The sequence below is a fragment of the Rhopalosiphum padi genome, chromosome 1 (assembly GCF_020882245.1).
Source record: "Rhopalosiphum padi isolate XX-2018 chromosome 1, ASM2088224v1, whole genome shotgun sequence".
NCBI classification, from domain to species: domain Eukaryota; kingdom Metazoa; phylum Arthropoda; class Insecta; order Hemiptera; family Aphididae; genus Rhopalosiphum; species Rhopalosiphum padi.
The window spans coordinates 23,206,449-23,227,269 of NC_083597.1; the positions used below are offsets into that span (position 1 = coordinate 23,206,449).

At 26.3% G+C, this 20,821-nt stretch overlaps 1 protein-coding gene across 4 annotated transcripts; it reads right to left on the reverse strand.

Annotated features, from left to right (window-relative positions):
* Positions 1 to 849: 849 nt before the first annotated feature.
* On the reverse strand, positions 850 to 19,813 carry LOC132916903 (uncharacterized). 4 transcript variants are annotated; one of them, XM_060977339.1, is made up of 10 exons: positions 19,246 to 19,813; positions 7,827 to 8,004; positions 4,457 to 4,612; positions 4,297 to 4,367; positions 4,121 to 4,221; positions 3,720 to 4,029; positions 3,434 to 3,649; positions 2,982 to 3,305; positions 2,381 to 2,907; positions 850 to 2,020 (listed from the first exon to the last, which is right to left on the reverse strand). In XM_060977339.1, exons 3-10 carry the CDS (start codon positions 4,554 to 4,556, stop codon positions 1,696 to 1,698), a joined length of 1,974 nt encoding a protein of 657 aa, XP_060833322.1. In that variant the 5' UTR covers positions 4,557 to 4,612; positions 7,827 to 8,004; positions 19,246 to 19,813; the 3' UTR covers positions 850 to 1,695. The 4 variants fall into 4 exon arrangements, with proteins under 4 accessions (XP_060833322.1, XP_060833323.1, XP_060833324.1 ...); XM_060977340.1 differs by having other exon boundaries at positions 19,242 to 19,813; XM_060977341.1 differs by lacking the exon at positions 7,827 to 8,004 and having other exon boundaries at positions 19,242 to 19,813.
* Positions 19,814 to 20,821: the final 1,008 nt, after the last annotated feature.

The following is a 20,821-nucleotide window of genomic DNA, read 5'->3' on the forward strand; positions in this document are numbered from 1 at the left end:
TAATTATTTATTTTTATAGAAGTCATACAGAAGAATAACCTAATTTTTGAGAAAATCAAATCGTACGTATTATATTATAATTATTATTTATTATCATATAACTATTAAATTAATACAATATTATACGAGCGGTTTCTTAACTTATAAGCCAAAAAGTATCAAAGTATCATAAACAGTGTGTATAGGTGGTTTCGTGTAAAAAGTCAATCTAAATATTTTGAAAATTTAATTGTGTAAAATAAATTCAAATAACAATACACATATTGGTTAAAAATTTAAACTGTTATTTAAAATAAATTTAAAAAAAACCTAAGTCAAATATTTCATATGTTTTTAGGTAATATAAATAAAAAGAACCAAAATATTTTTAATATGGTAGCGTATACCTACAGATAATGCAATGAATATTCGGTTGATCTCTAAAATTTTTTATTTTTAAATCACACAAAAAAAAAAAAACAAAATTGCAGATTTTGTCGAAATTTGATTTGCATATAAATTCACGGTTTTTCATATTATTTTGTTGTTTTCTTGATTATTTTGAAAAGTACTGGGAACTTAATTGCATTTAAATTTTAAAGTATGTTTAGTATTTATTTATAATCTATACAAAACTAAATATTTACTAATAAAAACTATCTTCAACGTTGAAAATTGAAGCATTTTTAATTCGTTTTTCGCTCAAAATCTAAAAAAATTATAACTACAAACAATTAAAATGACAAAAATAGTAAAAATTTGATGTTTTTGATAGGTAAGCAATAATTTAAGTTTTTCATGCATTTATATAGAACCCCTTGATAACAGTCAAATTGTTTTCAAATTCATTGACACAAATTAGTAGGTATCTTATTTTATAAGAGAGTATTTTATATTTTTATATCGTCGCAAATTCGCTCCAAAAATCAAGATACATAATATTATAACATATACATTCACTATGGTTTAGGTATATGTCATATGAGCATCTTATTCGTACACAACAGTAATTAATAATCACAAATTTAAAATTAATAAAATATATAATTGAAAATAGAAATAACAGAATATACCCAATATAATTCTGTAAAAATAAATAGGTACAATAGTAATAACTATATGTTTGTATATACCTGTTTACAAATTACAATTGTAAATTATGTATAACAACAAATGTATAAAAACAAATACTTATATAGGTATTAACAATATTTATAGGTATGATATTTTTTTGGCAATGAGAACAATTTATCAGATGTAATTATTAACATGAAGGTACATAAATAATTTATAGGCGTAAAAGTTTGAATGTAATATAATTAATATAATATAAAAATAAATGATATCTTCAATGACACTTAACTTAGAATCTGAGAAAATCACAATAATATTAGATAATATATATGAATAATAAATAGGTAGTAAGTACATATTGTATTAACAGTTAAACATTTTAATCTTAATCTAACCATAACACATATTAAATTGACAAAGTGTTATCATAATAATTTCTATAAAAATAATACATTTTGTTTTAATTATATTTATATTTTATAGTTTATAAATGTAATATTTATTATGTGTATTATGTTTATCTACATAGGTATATTAAACTACATTTTTCAGTCATTTTCATAGTTAAATAATTAACATTTTTATGTACATTTGAGTATAATATTTAATATACCATATAATCTTGGTACATTTATATATTTTTTAATCACAATAACAAATCCCTTTCAAAATTGGCATTTTAGCGAGCATTGTTCTAGGCAAACAGTCTGCTTGATGTCCATATTTGTTAATTCGAAAGACTTGCCCAATGACTTCAAATGTTTGGGATCCGTTATTTATTTCTATACCTAGTGTGGCTTCGAAGTATCCATCACCTGGCGAAGCTTTGAATGTTATTTGAACAGATTTTTCGTACACTTTACCATCGTCGTATTTTTGCGGTGCTTCGTACAAATATGTATGTTCAATAAAAGCCAATTTCATTTCAGCACAATTTTCAAGACCACCCAATAGTTCATTAAAATACCTAAAAATTAAAATTATTTTCAGGTTAAATTTATTAAATTTGATATTGGTTGATGACATTAATATAATATTTACACTATTATGTACAAACTAATTAATTATATTTTATTAATGTTTGGGAAAATTTTAATTTATTTTAAAAATAAATTTTCTATAAATTTACTTAATAATTTATAAAATAAAAAATAGAACGTGTTTGACTAAAAACACTCAACAAAAGCATATTTTTTATCAATGTTTTTTTTTCAAACTTAGATATTTAAATGTTAAATTTTTATTACCCAAAAGACAATTACAATTATTGGTAGCTGGTAGGTATCTATTCTGATATTCAGTATTTTAGTTAATATGCAAATCTAACCTTATGACTTCATTTGATGCTGCAATACTATATGGGTGTTTTGGATCAAGTCGTTTTTGTTGACCTTCATGGCAAACACATAACCATTGAGCCACACCGGCAGCATTGCAATCTCTAATTAATGGAACAGGTTCAAACAATGATAAGCCGGTACTAGTAGCTGAAAAATGATTCTTAACGTTTTTGTCTTGGATACTATTTAGTAAATTTTCATTGATATCAGTTGATTTGTTTTGATTATTCAATGTACTTAATATATGTCTGAATGTAGCATAAATATCATAGGTGGATGTCAGTCTCATACGGTTGTCACGGAGGGATTCTTTCCAGGATGGATACTTCATGCTTACCCATTCTGGAAGTACTACGGTGACCATTGGCATTCGGTCTTCTATAGTTCCAACTTTAGTTCGCCGAATGAAATCCATACGGTTGCCGTGATCACCGAGTACAAAAATCACAGTTCGGTTAAAAAGCCCTTCGTGGAGAGAAGTCTTGAGGAATTGCATATAATCTAAATCTATCACCTGGGAAAAATAAATGCATGATTGATTAATGTTAAACCTTGTTTATTTAAATTATACTTTTAAGACACACTTACCCCGACAGTATTGACAAAGTCATGACTAACTTCGTTAAAAAGTGAGAACAAGAACACTGGAGAGTCTTTATAGACTTTTAGGAATGATTTCAAATAGTCGAAATATATAAGATGTTTAGGCGTTGGTCCAAGGCAACCAGGTGAGCTCATCTTATATAGCATTGACTGTTCCACAGCTAACCAATATGTACGCATGTAATGCAGAGTTGGCTGTAAAGTAATTCCTCTAGCTAAATAGTCAAACATGTTAAATTCTGGCTGGTCTTCTGCATATAGAGTCGCGGCACCTTCTTTACTAAAGTCCTTCCATATGTACGGCCAGTCCTGTAAGTAAAGAAAACAAAAATCTTTTATAGATATTATTATTTATTAAGCTTTGTTTTATACTTTTATTAAAATATTTAACATTTAAATTTGATCACACTGAATATAATATAATATTGTTTACATACGTCAAACTTATTGTTATGTTCCGTGATGAATGATCGGCCCGTTAACATCGGAATCACATTTGGAAATGTGTTTTCACCTACTTTGGTGAAACCATGCATCACATCACCATTCATTTCTTTGTTTATGAAGTTATATGAGTTCATCATTTGTCTCATAAAGTTTAATCGAGAAATGGAATCGATTCCAATTACGGCTACACCTAATTCCATATCATCCTATTTATGAAATATAATTATTATACATTGAATTAATCAATCAACTATATTGAGTTATATTTAATATTACTTTAAATTTCCTAACTTCTGGCCTTCTTCTAGCATATGCATGAAAGTTACTATATACGGTAATGCCAAATAAATTGGTGCATGATACGTATATGAAATCCGTAAGAGGTTCGTGAAAACCAGTGATAGGAATTTGTGGTCCATACTCCAAATTAAAATCATCATCAATTGGACGATAAATTTCTTGATAATAACAATGGAGTGTATTTGAGGTCAAGGAATAACCAGACTCTTCGAATCCTGACGCATTGAACTGTAGAAGCCCAGTATCCATGTTGATGTAAGTCAAACGATAGGACCTTTCCATACATCTAAATAAGGAACAAAGGAACCAAAATCCAATCATTTAATAATCTTAATTCTTAATTAAAACTATACCTAGATCCTAGGTATGTTACTTACCTTATAGGTTTGGGTACGAACACGTATTTAAGAATAGATGAATCAAACGGGTTAAGTATAGGAAATTGACAAGTAACTCTTGGATCACGATCAGTTAAATTCTACAATGTTTAAATGTTATTGTATTTAAGTACTTTACTGATATGCCATATGCATGCATTTATTTGAAAACTTACTTCATAAACTACCAAATGTTCTAGTTTTGGCCTCACTAGCTCTTGATGAATGTGATACACTGTCACTGACGCTTAATAAAATATAAAAAATAAACATTGAACAAATAGTAGTACACTAATACATTATACATAATTAACAATGATTTTTTTTTTAACTTACCTAATGTTGTGACAAATATAAATAAATATCTAATAGTATAGTATGGTTCTATAGTTTGCTGATTACTGTGTGTTCTCTTATGTTTCTTATATGTCGTCATTATAGCTCTTATGCTAACCGTTTCATGCTTTTTGATTGTCTCAAGAATTGATTCTCCTGTTATATAAAAAAAAAATGTTATATTGTATTTGATAGATGATGAAAATAATTTTATTTATTTAAAGACTATGGTAAATATGTTTATATGAGTGTAATTTTATCAATTATTGTATATATTGGGAGAATTATCCAATAAATTCAATATAGATTTTATTAAAAATCAAAAATATATAAATAAAATCAGGTTCTACTTTTCTATAAATAACAAAAACAAACAATAATTCCTTGGCATATGTGTTTAAATGAAGAAGTTTAGAAGTGTTTTATAGTACCTACTAAAATTAATAATGTATAATGAAATAATCAATAATAACCTTATATTATACAAGTGATCACCTAAACATAAATATTTGTAGACACTTATTTCAGTTAATAATTATTAATAATATGAAAAATAATTAGAAATTAAATGGTACGATTTTTGAAAAGAACGAATGTTTCAATGTTATTTAAATAAGTAATGACACTCTAAATAGTAAACAATTATTGATATATAATATAAATAAAGCAACAACTCATTAGTTAGTAGTTACTAAATGAGCCAAAATTATTTCATGTGTAATATAAGCTAATATGATAATTTAAAGTCTGTACAAGTACTTAATAACAATCTGGTTTTTCATAAAAATTCCTATTTTTTTTTTTTTGAAAGATTCAAATTTTAATTTTTGGCCCCCAAAAATACCAACTAAATTTGGTGGCCGTCAGTGCAATGTTGGAGTGATATTTTGCACACGGATACTTGTAAGATTGTATTGTTAATTTATCTGCAATAAATGATACTACCGACGGGATAATATTATACAAGCGGAACTCGGCCCGTGGTTCGTTAAACAAAAAAAAAAAAATCATACATTACAGCACTTAAAGTTCAATAATCTTTCAACTACTGTTTATAAACATCCATCACTAAATACCAATTAATTAATTCGCAGTTCACTATTTTTTCAGTAAATTTTGATTTATTGGGAATTAAAGAGAACAAAACACGTTTATTTGGTGTAACCTATACAACAATAGTCAATAATCATTACCTACTCATTATAATTATTAAATATCTATTAACAGTATTAATATTTTAAAATTTTATTTTATCGATACATGTTAAGTCTTGAGGTGATAAAAATTATAAAATGTCCTCCCCGCTCAACTCGAATAGCCAAATATATGTATAGTAGTGCTAATACATTGTGTGTTAAAATTCATTTTCAATCCCTGGTTTTTTATTTTTTAGATATCTAGTAAAAATAAACCTCATAAAAAATTTAAGAATTACTATCTTCTTAAATATTAGTTTACGAAATAATTTTTTTTCTAGTCATTATTTTAAATCATTTTACACCGACCGTTTACATACTTCAAAGTGTGTTACCTCACCATTTATTAACCTACCATAAAATAAGCTTATGAATATGTATAATAAATATATGCTAACAATGAGTCATAGTTTTTGCGATACCTAAGGAATTCGTCGAATTGTAAATAACGGGTAAAAAAAGATAGTATAGGTGTAGATTATCTGATTATAAGTAGGTACATTTATATTTGAGCTTGTAACAATTTTCTATTAATGTATACACATATACATATTCCTCCTACTCATTACAGATGTTTAAATCACTTGACTGATGTTTTTTTTTTAACTAGTGTAAAATTAGAAAACGCATACATTGCAATTCGCAGGCGCCTGATACGCGTGAACGGCATATAAATGTCTAATACTATCGTATCATATATGCACTGCATATCGTGTGCGTTCAGGGTGAATTAGTAATGTTTATTAAACCGCCACTCGAAGACAATACGTCATGTAGATCAGCGGGACACGTCGTATGTACTTAAGTTAAACGTAACATAATATTACACATGGCCATAATTTGGTCTTTAGAGTATAAAAATAGTATCACAATATATATTATATTATTATTATTATTATAAAACGGCACCGGGACATGAGTGCATCGCGATGCGCGACGTCAGTGTTGGCGAATACCCGGACCCGACAAATACCTACTTATAGAATAAAACCTGCGCAATCTAGTGATGATCGGCTCTCTCGTCGGTTTTATACTATACGGACGACGGACTAAGCGCACCGCACTGTATTCCGTAGCACAACTCAAGCAGATGTAACGACCGACCGCCACAATGCTGATTACTGGGTATGCGTCGACAATAAGACAATAATATTATATTATTAACTACCATTTTAATATATTCTCTGAACGTGTCATTATAATAATGCATATAATGTGCGTAATCGACGACTCGTCTTTGTACAAATGTCGTCGATGTACAATAACGACTATGATACATCGTAAACAATACTTTAGATGCAGCTGAGGCTGTAGTTTCGCGAAAAGGCGACGCGGCGAATGCTTTATCATAGAAACATATGTACACGATTATTAAAGTCGAGCGTATCGTTGTAGTTGTGTTCAGTAAAATTTTTAAAATCTCGATTTCTGTTATAGAAAGTATATATGTATAGAATATAGCACAATAAAGTATAAGCGATAACACAAGTAAAGAGACAAGGACTGAAATTCTTACATTGTGTGCAGTACAAATTAAGAAAGTGTAGTGGTCTGAATACTCTGAAATACAAGGATTCGTTATTATTTTTCAAATTTTAGATTTAAATTCTATTAGTATAAAAAAATAAATATATTTAGAACGACAAAAATCCTATTCTTTGAGAATATTTATATTCTTTATTCTAAGATTTGTGAGATCATTTTTAGTATTATAGTTGAAATTATAATAATAAATCCTATATCTTAATATGAATAAAAATTTGAATACATCTTATTAAATAAAATAAAATAAATGAATTTAATAAAAAAAATCAAATACCACAAAAATAACTTTTAAAAAAGCTTATGAATTTAAAAATGAATGTCAATTATTGTCGAATGTTTTATCGATCAAATTAATATTAATTTATATCTGTTGTTATAACTGCCTGACTGAAGTTTAGTTGGGTGGTTATATAGTTTTGTGTACACGATCTGTGACGTGAGGAGAAAGTAAGTATGATTTATTATAAAGTGTAAAATATAAAAAATATATATTTTAGCCCCTCGGTTACAGAAATTGAATATTTTTCGTTCTGCATTGAACCGATTTTCTTCGGCCGTCCCTGACACAGGGCACTAGCCATACCTATCTATTTATATATATTATACATTATTATTTATCGTATACATACTATTATATAGCTGTAGGTTAGGTCGTATTAATACGTCGAAGACGACACCCAAACGACGACGACGTACTTCGTGCAGGCGCGCCGGCTGGTCAAACTTTAGTGCGTTCCCCACACAATCGGCTCGTATTGGTGAGACTTGATAGACGGCCAAGAGCGTTTATTGTATATGCCAGCAGACCTACGCGTACGATATTAACTAGAGTGACAAATTATAAAGTACGTTTTGATGGGGTGTTATTGATTTGAAATAAATGGGACACACGATGTTTGTTTTTTAATTTATTAATACCTAGTTTTATTGCTTACCGAGACGAACTGTGTATTACAACATCACCTTTGTCCTTTCAATTTTCAATATATTTTTATAACGTCCAATGTGCGTGAATAATAATTTTTATGGGTATTTTTTTTTTTTACGTTGTGTTGGTTTTCCATCACTGTTATTAAAATTAGCTTATGATATTATAATATTGAACTATTCTCATAATAAACAAAATTGTCAAAGATTTTTTAGTTAATAGTTATAATTTATCGCTGATGATAATTAGTAAACAGTAAATACTAATTGATATACTAACTTTATTAATAATTATATAATCAATGCCATTGCTAATAACCGCTAGTAACATTGTGACATTTCTATTAATATGAATTATAATAATTATACGCTGTAATAATACGAAATACGAAAAAAAATTATTAACCTTTTGTTGAATATTATATTATGATATGCGATCTTATAATTTTTTCGTAGGGATTAATCAAGGGGAATAAAGATACCTTGTAAAATAATTTTGAATATACTTTTAGAATTACTAGAGGCCGATTTTTATACGATAATAGTCTTAATTTCTAATATAAATTCTAAATCAAATGTAGATACTTATTTTAATAATCCATGGGTACTATAGGTCATCGTTTAGATACAAATATAAAATATGATTTTATAGATTTATCACATTTTATGTTCGTTAACATAATTAATAGTAACATTATTTTAAATGTGATGTATAAATACAACGACAAATATATTTATAGCTTTAACGTCATATCCATTTTTAGAAATACGCATTATATAATATATTATTAATTATTATAATATTCTATGTTAGTATGTATTTAATTTTTTTTTTTTTACGAATATTTTGTGTTCAAAATTACACATAATATGATTTAGGTGGTTTGTTAATTTTTTTTGTAATATGTTATAAATATCATTATTTATATGAATAGAAAATCATTAAAAATATTTTACAAAGGTAAATTGTTATGTAAAAAAAAAATATTAATTATATATTTTTTTTATATATATTTATTTAATTTTTTAAACGAGTTTTTATCTAATTTATACTATTTAGGTATGGGTATTAAACATTTTTATGCGTAGAATAAAGATCATTTAATATGATAGTATAGTTGTTACTTATTGTGCTATAATATAACGTGCTGAATTATATAAACTTTATTCTAGATCTGTGCTGATTAATTTAATAATTAAAAGAAGGTATACCTATTTGTGAAAGGAATCGTACTAAAAATGTATTATTATAGTTGCCATAGAACATGTTCTATTTTATTATAGCGTATATTGACATCCAATAACAATAATAGAATTAAATTATATCAATTAACTTCTATTAAAATAAAAGTACACATTTATTGACCTTTTAATTAATATATTTTTTTTATCTCTGACGCAATAATTTAAAGGGGTTTCTACTTTGTAGTTCCTAGTATTATTTTTAAATTATGGTAAAATAGCAAAAATAGAATTTAATCTAAATTCAACTAAAAAATAAGACTTAATACAAATACTAAATATTATAGGTACTCAATGGCTCAATACCCAAAACAAACTTATGTGCTAAACATAGAAAAACATATTGAAAAATTTGTTATGTTAAGCATTTCAAGATAGAGAAGTTAAATCCGGGAGTAGGGCGTAAATCCCATACATTTTTTTAAAAAGGTAGGCAAGTAGATTTATTAAATAAATCACTATTATAATGGACTTGTTAAATTTTAATTTAGAGATGAATCATTGTATATGATAAAAGACGATTGTGAGCGAAGACTTTCTAAATTGTGGTAACCGTGGTTACGAAATAATTATATTAAAATTAATATTATATTTGTATGAAAATTCCCATTTTTTCTTAATTTTTTGTTCGTTTTTCTCAATTATAAAAAAAAAATAATTAAGAATTTTTAATTTTGCAGGCCTTTTTAAAGTACAAACTAGATTCAATTTTGTATCTAAAACCACACTAAAAGTAAAAATTAAGACAATTTATCAACTACTTATCGTTTACACAGATATAAAAAAAATATACATCATTATAAAATCAATAAATTCATTGCTCCGCTCATTATTTAAAAATGACGATGTATTATAAGATTTAGTTATAGTTTAATATATTTTGACTATTCTGGGATTTGGGTATAATATGTTTTGTGATTTTGTGACAAGAATATTAGTATCCGAAGATTCATCAATTATATCAATGTATTCAAATTTAATTTTTTTAATCATGGTGATTGAAGCAATTATAATTGAAGTAGGTACTTATATAATTAATTATTTGTTATGATAACATAAATCATAATATCTAATAGGCATATACTAGATAAAATGATATATATTTATTTAATTTAGATATTTAGAGTTTGAAATTTAAATATAATTCAATATATATATTACTACTGATTATGAATTGATAGTGCATTAAACATGGAATCTCAGTCAATATAAGTAGTGACCTAGAAGTGATCGAAAACTAACATGGGAGCTATAATTACATTATTACAAATCGATTGGATACTTCGGTTGTAACGTTACGTAATATACCTATAAAATTTAATTTACAAATACAATAAATATCATAAAAACTACGCTCGAATGACTAATATACTAATGAACATTTTGTATCGTTCGACATCTCTTAACTTATAATACTTTAATAATTTAATAGTTTTATTACAATACATATTTAATGATCCACTGATCCAAGATATTTTAAATCCGTTCTAAATTTGATCCTCAATTCAGATTTTAAAATTTGATGATACTATTGGCTTTAGACACACCTATTTTTTCTTATAAATAATGAATATAGGAAAATAAAAAAAAAAATCTCCTACATTCTTACAACTGTTGAAATATGACAATTATGGGCAATACGTTCCATTAAAACAGAAATAATAAAATTTGATGTGTTTTTGTCATGCTAATTATGTAGTTTTATATTTATATTATGCTGAAAATTATCGTATTGTTGATACTATATTACGAATAATAATTAAAACAATAGCGTATTTGCCTAAGATTTTAGAGGATTTCCCACCAACCGACACCCATAGAGTGAAAATAACGATTTTTAATTCAATTATCCATAAGAATTAAGAAACAATAATTTCAGTTTCTGATATCTTTGTATAGGAAGTACAGGTTTAAGTAATGCGTTGTTTTAAATTTTTAAACTATTTTATTTATAATAATTTTTAACCTATTTTATTCCTAGAAGCACTAATAACTACGATAATGCCATGGTATTTATTTTAACTTCGATATATTTTTAATAACTGTAATAAAAATTAAATTCGAGGTTTATAGATAAGATTAATTTACAGTAATGTTGTTGCGGATCTAGTGATATATAATCTACATATTATGTAGTTATACTAAAGAATATTGTTGCCGTTAACAAATATTTTTAAAAGTCGATTTAATAACAATTACAATGACTTAACACAATAATTGTTTCACCAATAATTTAAGTACCTACCTATTCTTTAAAATATATATTTATCAAATAAGCTTCATAGTGGAATATTTAGATACATTAAGCCGAGATATAGATAATTAATATTATGTATCTGATAGATTTATATAATCCCAATATAAAATCAATATAATGTTTCAAGTGTATACATAAAGAAAGAAACTTAACTAATTAAATTATCATAGTTATTGGTAGCCATATAGGAATATGCCATAAAATTATTTTAGTAATTAGTAAACAACTTGTTCAATGTGTTAAAATAAATGATTGATTACACCTGATGCTAATACATACTTTATTAGGAACATCGATTTTCTATTTTTATACGAATAAACAAAAAATATAATTTCAAAAAAATAAATAACTGGTGAACTCACTTGTTGTATCATCGAGTAATGTAAAGGATGTATATATAAAGGCTAAATTTAAATGCAATAATAAAATATTGTAGGTATAAGAAAAACGATTCTAACAAAGAAGCTAGGTGGGCCACATTTATTTCTCAGGATAGTTGATGTGCAATTATTTTATTATTATTATTATTTCTTATTATATTCTATTGGCACTTTTTACTATTAGTTAATTCGGAAATTGACTATATTCCTATATTACTATTGGTAATTTTATTTAATCGAAAATTTTAAATTTCTGCAAACAAAGATAATCATCTATAATAGAAATATGATGATGCTAATTAATATAAATATTTGGTGAAAAATTAAGTCTGCGATTATTAATTTTTGAATCAGAAGTCACAACAAAAAACATAATCGATGTCGTCAAAAACTGGTTTTGAGTAAAAATTCTTGCTTTTCACAATTTTTTCTATAATTAAATTTTCAAATATTTTTACAGATGAACAAAAATACTATCAACTTAAATCGAAAAAAAAACCGTAAACAAATGTAAAATGTAATATGACATAATAAATAAATATATATTTTACTTATTGTTCATGGTATATAAACGTGTACTCGTTATACTGTTTCCTTGCGTTGTTTTGTCAGCTTATTAAGAAAACTATAGGGAATCTCCTACTTTTATAAAGTATCTAGTACTATATTATAGTTACTATCATTGATTATAGGTATAATATAGTATATAAAGTAGTATATATATATATAACCAGTCATGGTGCACATGGATATTTTCGATGGGGAGGCTTACATAAAAAAATTATACATACACATATATATCAATACATTAAAATATTATGTTGCTTAACAGAGATTTATTTTTATCATAGAACAATATCTAATTTAAAAATATAATTTATATAATATTATTATTTTATTCATTTGATTACGTGATTACGTAGTATAGTGAAAAAAATACCATTTGAACACCCGACCCAATCCCTCCGTGTGTACGCCCACTGATAATCAATGGTACTATTAATTAGATCTTTCTACCAGAAACCATTTTCCAAGTTAAAATACTGAGTCAAATTTTCATCGTCAAAATGTCATGACAGACATACATACAGAACTATATTTAGGGGTGACCAGTGTCAGAAATTACTCCCAATTACTCCCCAAATATAATTTAAGAGGTGATACATTTATACAAATGAGTTTCTTGTTTAAATATTATAATATAACGTAATTTAATGTATCTTGTAAGTTTGAATTATTGATTTAAATTTTAAATGTCGAAATTAAAAAAGAGGTAAAGTCGATGCTTATTGTATAATATTATTAAATTTGAATTGAACGATAAATCATGATATACGAAGAAAGAAGAATGTCTGTCAGCTTGTGTATCGTATCTAAGTATATTTTATGATAAATTTATATTATACTATTATAAAGTTTAATTTATTTTACCATTAGTAATAACTATAATAACTAATAGTGTAGGTTGGATTGATTTTTTCCAAAAACATTGAATTGAAAAATGTTATTATATATATATAATAACTAAAATTGTTATTATCTTAATTTAGGTATATGTATTTAATTTAATTTCAAATTTGATAAATTTCAATTTTGAACTTACTTAGATAAAATTTATAAAATAATTTGTATTTATAGGTGTATTTTTTAGATTTTGAAGTTAGGTATATCATGAACTGCTTATATAGAAATTTTGTACATTGTGTACATACATTTGTGTATTAATAATTTAATCAATTGTAATTTTTATTTAAAAAAAATTGAACATTATATAAATTTTAATTAGGTACTCAGTTTTTGCAAAATTTTGAGATTTTGATGAATTTTGTTGAAAATAATAATTTATAAAAAAAATAACTTAACATTTTTAAATCTTACATTTATTTTGAATATTAAAACTCTTATGTATTTTTAACTAAAAAGTGGAAAAATTTTGAGTTTTTTTCAAAATTTAACTTAGACAGTTTATAAGACAATAAACACATACATATTAAAGAAATACATTTATCGCTCCGCTTAGAATCTAAAATTAAGTATAATTTATAAACTGTTTTGTATTATATTGGTATTGTATGTGGTGTGATGAAAGTAAACAAATGTATGTATGGTACTATTTTATTATTAAGACAGGGAATTATATGTCCTATTAACCTATTTTTAAGTATGCATGTAGTTATGCCAAAATACCAAAATATGCCCTGAACAAATTGTTAATTCTACTATTTTTGAAACTTCCGTCATAATATGATAATCATTATTTTTTTTAAATACCATGCTTACAAAATATGTTTACATTTTTTATTTACCTTATAGCAGTTTATCCCTATTTCTTGTTTTAGAAAATTTAAGTAAATTTGATGCTTTTGAAAATTAATTTCATTTGAGGTAGAAATAAGTTTATACATTTTTTGAAATTTTTGTCCTAGATTTTTTTCTGCCGCTCTGTTTTGGTACCATATGGGCTATACAAAATCTCAGTTCATCCGTTTATATTTTTAAATGTTGAACAATTATTATTTATTTTGTATTTTATGATTTGTCAATTTGCGAAAAGAGCATTTTATACTTATTGCATACATAAAAAAATTAAAATGGCAAGAATATGCGAAATAAAATTTTATGTATAATAGAATCGTTATAGGCCATGCAACACTTTGGTAGGGAATAGGAATATTTTTGCACCAAATAATAAAAAACTGAAAAACTATGTATTAATATTTGTCATTATTATTTATAGGTACAATTTACATAAAATCAAAAATTTATAATTTTTATTTGTTTAACACTTTAACAGTGGATAGTAGGTAGTACACTAATATCTAAAATTGCCAAAAGGCAAAATTATATAGGCACAATTTGTGTTAAATTTTTGGAGGTGTTAGATTTATTTAGATAATTAACCAGTGATCTGTGCGGGAGCCTTATTACTTACACGGTTATACACAAATACTTGCATTGTTTTTCCGTTTCAATGTTCCATAATAACAATTTTTATCATCACTTATTGCTAATCAATATAGTTTTGTCGGTTATTACTCATTTTGATTTATAACATTGAGTTATTATAGTTTTATCATAGATATATTTTTGGCTAGTTACGACCTATTTTTTTCTGACCGACTAAGTGATACATTACCAAGGTTGTCCCCTTGCGGCCCTAGCTAGTAACCTACGCATAATATAATAACGACACCTTATAAAAAGGTTAATAACGTTACTTTATAGTAACAGCAACTTCGTTGTCATTGTTGATACATTTTTTTAAAATTATTTTATGATTAAATTTTACTTATTTAATAATTTTGAATACGCAATAATAGCTATACATTAGATCATTAAAACCTATTTTTTTCACAAATTGTTTGAAATTTGTAATTATGACTTCATGAACGTAAATGTAAACATTGGTGGGTGTCGAAAATTCAAACAGTGTATCATCTGTGAGTATATACGCTATTCAGACCATTCAGTTCGATTAAGAATATTATGTAATATTTAAATCTGAACGTCAAACTGTACGTGGACCCTCAAAAATATAAAACTGTATCTATGATTCAATCCTTTCCGCGCAGTAGAGAAAATATCAAATAACACGCTATATTACGTTATAATATACCGCATCGTTTAAAAAGGTTTAAATAAATAATTTCTTATGCAAACTGTTCGTTAATATTTTCTTAAAAATGCCAAACCATAATACATTATATACATAACTTTTTATAAAATTCGTATTATTTATAATTATAATTTATAACGGTGCATTAAATTAATCTATTCAAAAATCCTTGTACCTATACATTATATATGCTTAAAAATGTAAAGCTAGGAACGTTTAACATTTTTTTCTTCTTCTTAAGCTATCATAAAAAAAATTCATAAATTAAAGTAAAAATTAATCTTTAAATATCAATAAATTTGAATAACAAAGTTAGGTACTTAAATTAATAATATTCAGTAAATTATTGACAAGTTAAGTTAAAAATTAATTTTTTTTTTTAGTTACCCATAATTACATACATAAACATATATTATATTAAATTAATAGAATATTACTTGTATAGTTGTATTTAAGTTTTAAAATAGTATTAATGAGTAAATAACGAACACAACCGGACTCTTTTATATAAATATATTTTCAATTTGCTGTAGAAGTAGTTGTACCTAATGTATCAAAAATTAAGTCGGTCGTTCTAACGAGTAGTATCATTATTTTTCAAGTAAAAATAATAGGCACTTCAATGCCGTAATATCGGGAGAAATATAAATATCCAAACTTCTTAAATGTCATTATTGTATTCAATGTATCTTCAATAAATACTATTATAGAAGAAATATATATTGTATTTTGTTACAAATGTACAATCAGGCAGTTCTTAGCATTTTATGTGATTTTAAGAAATCAATTACTTATTATATTTTACAATCATAAATCTTATTATCAATAATATATTGTTATAACTTACTTATATAGTTATATTATGGTGATAGCAATGTAAAATAAGGTATATACATGGGACTGTAACAACTAAGCACTGCGTGGTGATGTGTAATTTATATTATGGTAGACTGTGCAAGTTAATGTTATTTCTTTAACTTAGTTCAGTTAATTAACTGTTATATAAATAATATAAAATAGTTAACTATTTTTTTCAATTAAGTTAAAAATTAAATTAATAAACATTTTAAACAAATTAATTAAGATAGAAAATACCACCAAATTATAACTTAAACTAATAAGTTATAAGTAAATTACAAAAACAAAAAACCATGGAAAACTTGGATAACTATTATCTGTGTTTCTATTAAACAAGATGTAAATACGCAGTACCAATTTGCATATAAATAAATAATACTATAATAGTGATAAAATAAAAGTGTATAAATAACCGATCGTGGCAACAAACTGACAAGTATTAAGTAGGTAGTGAAAATAAATATATCTTTATAGTTATAAATGTATGATATTTATACATAAATTGAAACAGCCAAAATTCATGATAATTATACTAAAAAAACGCCACATCCTTGTGCGTTGTCTCCGTTCTATGAACGTACAACATAGCAAATTTTACGTTCACGCGCAATAATCCATTCTTCTTATAATTTACATGACATTATATTATACAATTTAAATTTTAAAGATAAGATTGTTATCTAAACATCTAGACTCTAGAGAATTTTGTGGGCCTTTACTTTTTAGACTTGGTCCAAATGAGCGTATAAATGTATAATATACTTCGTAACCTACGTTCATTTTGACGTTCTCGCTGTAGAATTATATTGATATTTATATATGATATTATACGCTCGTATGGCTCCAGCATTATTTGTATTATATAATTTTATTATTTTCTATCAAGTGATATGTAAACTGTAATGTATGTAGTTTTAAGTCTTTTTATGCGTAAGTACTAAACTACTAAGTTCTGTTTATCCTGTGATCACCAAAAATCTTATACAATTATAAGAGTTCCACGATTCTGGAAAGGTTAAGAACTATTGCTATAGGCTATAGGTACAGTAATACAGTATATACGTACACATTAACATACAGCTGTAAAACTGTAGCTATTTCATTATTTTTTTTTTAACTATTAGTTATCAAATACTTATAAGTTATACGTTATAACTTTAATTTTAACTTTTTAATTTGTACTTAGTAATAAACAGCTTTATGTAAGAATATTGAATTGCCATTTTCATCTTATTTTATAATAATAAAATAAATTCAATAATATAATACTTGAAAGATACAGATACAAGTTTATATAGTATGTATATATTATTTATACAAAGTTTATTTAGGTATATTTAGGTATATACAGTAGAACCTCGATTATCCGTGACTCGATTATCCGTGTTCACGATTAACCGTGCTCACTCTTCCGAAAATTTAAAAATAAGTATGGACTGTAGATGTATTATGTATAACATTATTGTATATATTTCTAATTATAATTAAATAAAAATGTTCAAAATTTCATTATTATAAAATTGTACCAATGTATTTCTAATTATAATTTTAAAAAAATTACATTATTATAAAAAGTCTCGATTAACCGCGGTTTTCACTTATGCGTGTGACCCCCTCCCCGCCATTACCCCGGATAATCGAGGTTCCACTGTATGTAAATCTATATAGTTTTTAAGTACTTATAAATGTATAATTCAATAATTATAAAATAAGTACATCAGTCTTATTTAAGTCATCTGTTACATTATTCTATTTATAATCAATAATTGTATTTGACTAATATGCTCGATTGATAAGATAAAATAATACAAGTATTGAGAAATGACAGAATGAAGAGACGTCCTAGTATGATGAGTCATTGATGACATATGAATTAAATGCTATATTTTGTAATTTCGCTTATAAATTAAAATAATAAAATCTAAAATATTAATATAATAATATGTTGGTATAAAATAATATTTTATGTATTTATTAACTAAAAAAATATTTAATATAATTATAGAACTATATTAGAATGATTAATATTAATATTTATAATAATATACTCATTGCACATGGTACTATTACAGTGTAAATAATGGTCGTTAGATTTATATATATTGATATGTTGTTAGATCTATATGGTCTAGATTCTAGACTACTCAATAAATAATTTTTAAATTTTTTATTGCAACTTGAATTAAAATTGAATACAATTTGAAGACGCATTGAGATTTTTATGATTTATAACGAGGAACATCATTTTGAAAGTGAAAACTAATAAACGAAAGGATACTTATTTTGCATCTCTGTTCAGATGTATCTCTGACGCTAAAAAATAATCAGAAAATAATCAAATAAATGCCCTTAAAAATATCAAAAAATAGTATCGCTCAATAAAAAAAATACTCCGATAAAAGTTGCATAGTTGTATGCAATCAAATCGGCTAATTGGATGGTGTGACACGAAGATAACTTTCAGCTTAGTCTAATTTAAAACCGGATTACCTGATTTTAAGTTCAAAATTAAAATTTAATAACATATTTCGATAATATATAAACATTATAAACGTATGTTAGTCGTTCAGTAAAAACATAGAATGATGGCGGGTAAATTGTTCCGTCGTAGGTAAACTATAGGTAGGTCGTAATGTAACGTCGTAGGTGTCGTAATAATATGTACAATGTACATACAACATGCCTAGTCGAAATTAAAACGTGATGGCTTTTATATAACTAGGTACCGTAAAATGTACATGTTTACAATATCCTATTAACCCACCTACCTGTTTTTCAGACGATTTCTGCCAAAGACGAACGACCGCGTGCTCGAGCGGACGTGCTGCGTTTTTCGGCGGGCCACGTCGAAACGCCGGACACGCATCACTGCAGTTGTCCGGGTAAAACGCTATTGTCGTGCCTAATGCTCATTGCTGGTGATTATTAAAAGTCATCTTGTGTGAAAAAGTAAATAATAACGTATTGTCGCCAATAGTCGAACAGGGTGCCGCCTTCTGTGCACACTATAATATAATATTAACGTACGTAAATGTGACAGTCCGCGCCAATATCATAGGAGACCATTTACGACGAACAGATGACACGAGAAACCGACAACACGTTAACTATTATTATCGTAGAAAATAATAATAATTAATAATATTTCGAGTGGGTCGTAACAACACGACAGTTGCGTACAAACGGACTTGCGATATTTTATAGGTACCTCTCTATACTACAAATTATAACAATCCGCACGTCGCGCCCGCGTCTCTACTTCCGAGCGTGTACGTGCAACACTCGACACTGCGCGGCGTCGGCGATTACCGTTTTCGCGGTACGTCCTAGCCGCGCGATTACGTTGTTTTATTGTTGGCACGCCGCAGATAAGTCGTTTGTCATCCGTTCCCATGCGACCATGCCTGCATGGCTGCATGCAGGTGTACGGCGTTTCACCACCACGCATTTTTTGACAATATGGACTTCTCCCCCCCCTCACCCAACCCGACAGTATGACATTTGCAAAAAATAAAAAAACAAACTAAATTGTTTAAAAACCATATTTTAAGCCGTGTAATATAAAAATTAATCATTACCTATACGGCAGTGCACGTGTAACACATATATCTACATTTATTGTTATATAATTTTTTTTACCTATTTTTGTGTATATCATACGCACTTACGCAATTTGTATTCATTAAATAAATAAATTTTATTATGCGCGCACAATGTAAGATATTGTATGTTTTTTACATGTTATTAATATATATACGGAGAGGAAAAAAATATATGCGTATGTGCGCATTTTCACTTGGCCGTCCCTCTATATTCGGACACCAGGACACTATATATTATATAATAATTGTTGAAAAAATATATATCATTGAAAACCGATACAGTTTCGGTTAAAAGTGTAAGCATAATAGGTATACCAAGTGGCAAGTTGTATTACACGAACGAACGATGACAGTCAATATACCAGCGGGCCAGTAGTGTGACAATTGACAAGTGTTGTTATAGTTGTTATTTGTTACGTATACCCACGTATTTTCTCTCGTTAGGTATTGTTTGTGTTTTAGCGCATGTATATTATATCTTTTATAGAATAATACTGTACTGACGCTCTAGTAAAGAAGGTATTGTTTATATCACCGTCCGCGGATCCGACGTCATGTTGTCATGTATTTATAGTCACATTATGCTGGTTCAACTGTTAGCATATACACAATATGCATAATCAGCATTTAGCTGATAAGACCCTGTCAATTATACTGCGATATTCATTATTTAAATTATATTACTATAATGTATATTATAGAACTTAAGTACTCGGACGATTATTAATTATTTTCTTTGAAA

What these genes read in the sequence shown, in the direction of transcription:
- LOC132916903 (XM_060977339.1), bottom strand. Translation starts at nt 4,556, where the DNA reads ATGACGACATATAAGAAACATAAGAGAACACACAGTAATCAGCAAACT. An exon ending in ACTTTGTCAATACTGTCGGG is followed by an intron (nt 2,908 to 2,981) that starts GTAAGTGTGTCT and finishes TATTTTTCCCAG; the next exon opens with GTGATAGATTTAGATTATAT. An exon ending in GCATCAAATGAAGTCATAAG is followed by an intron (nt 2,021 to 2,380) that starts GTTAGATTTGCA and finishes TTTAATTTTTAG; the next exon opens with GTATTTTAATGAACTATTGG.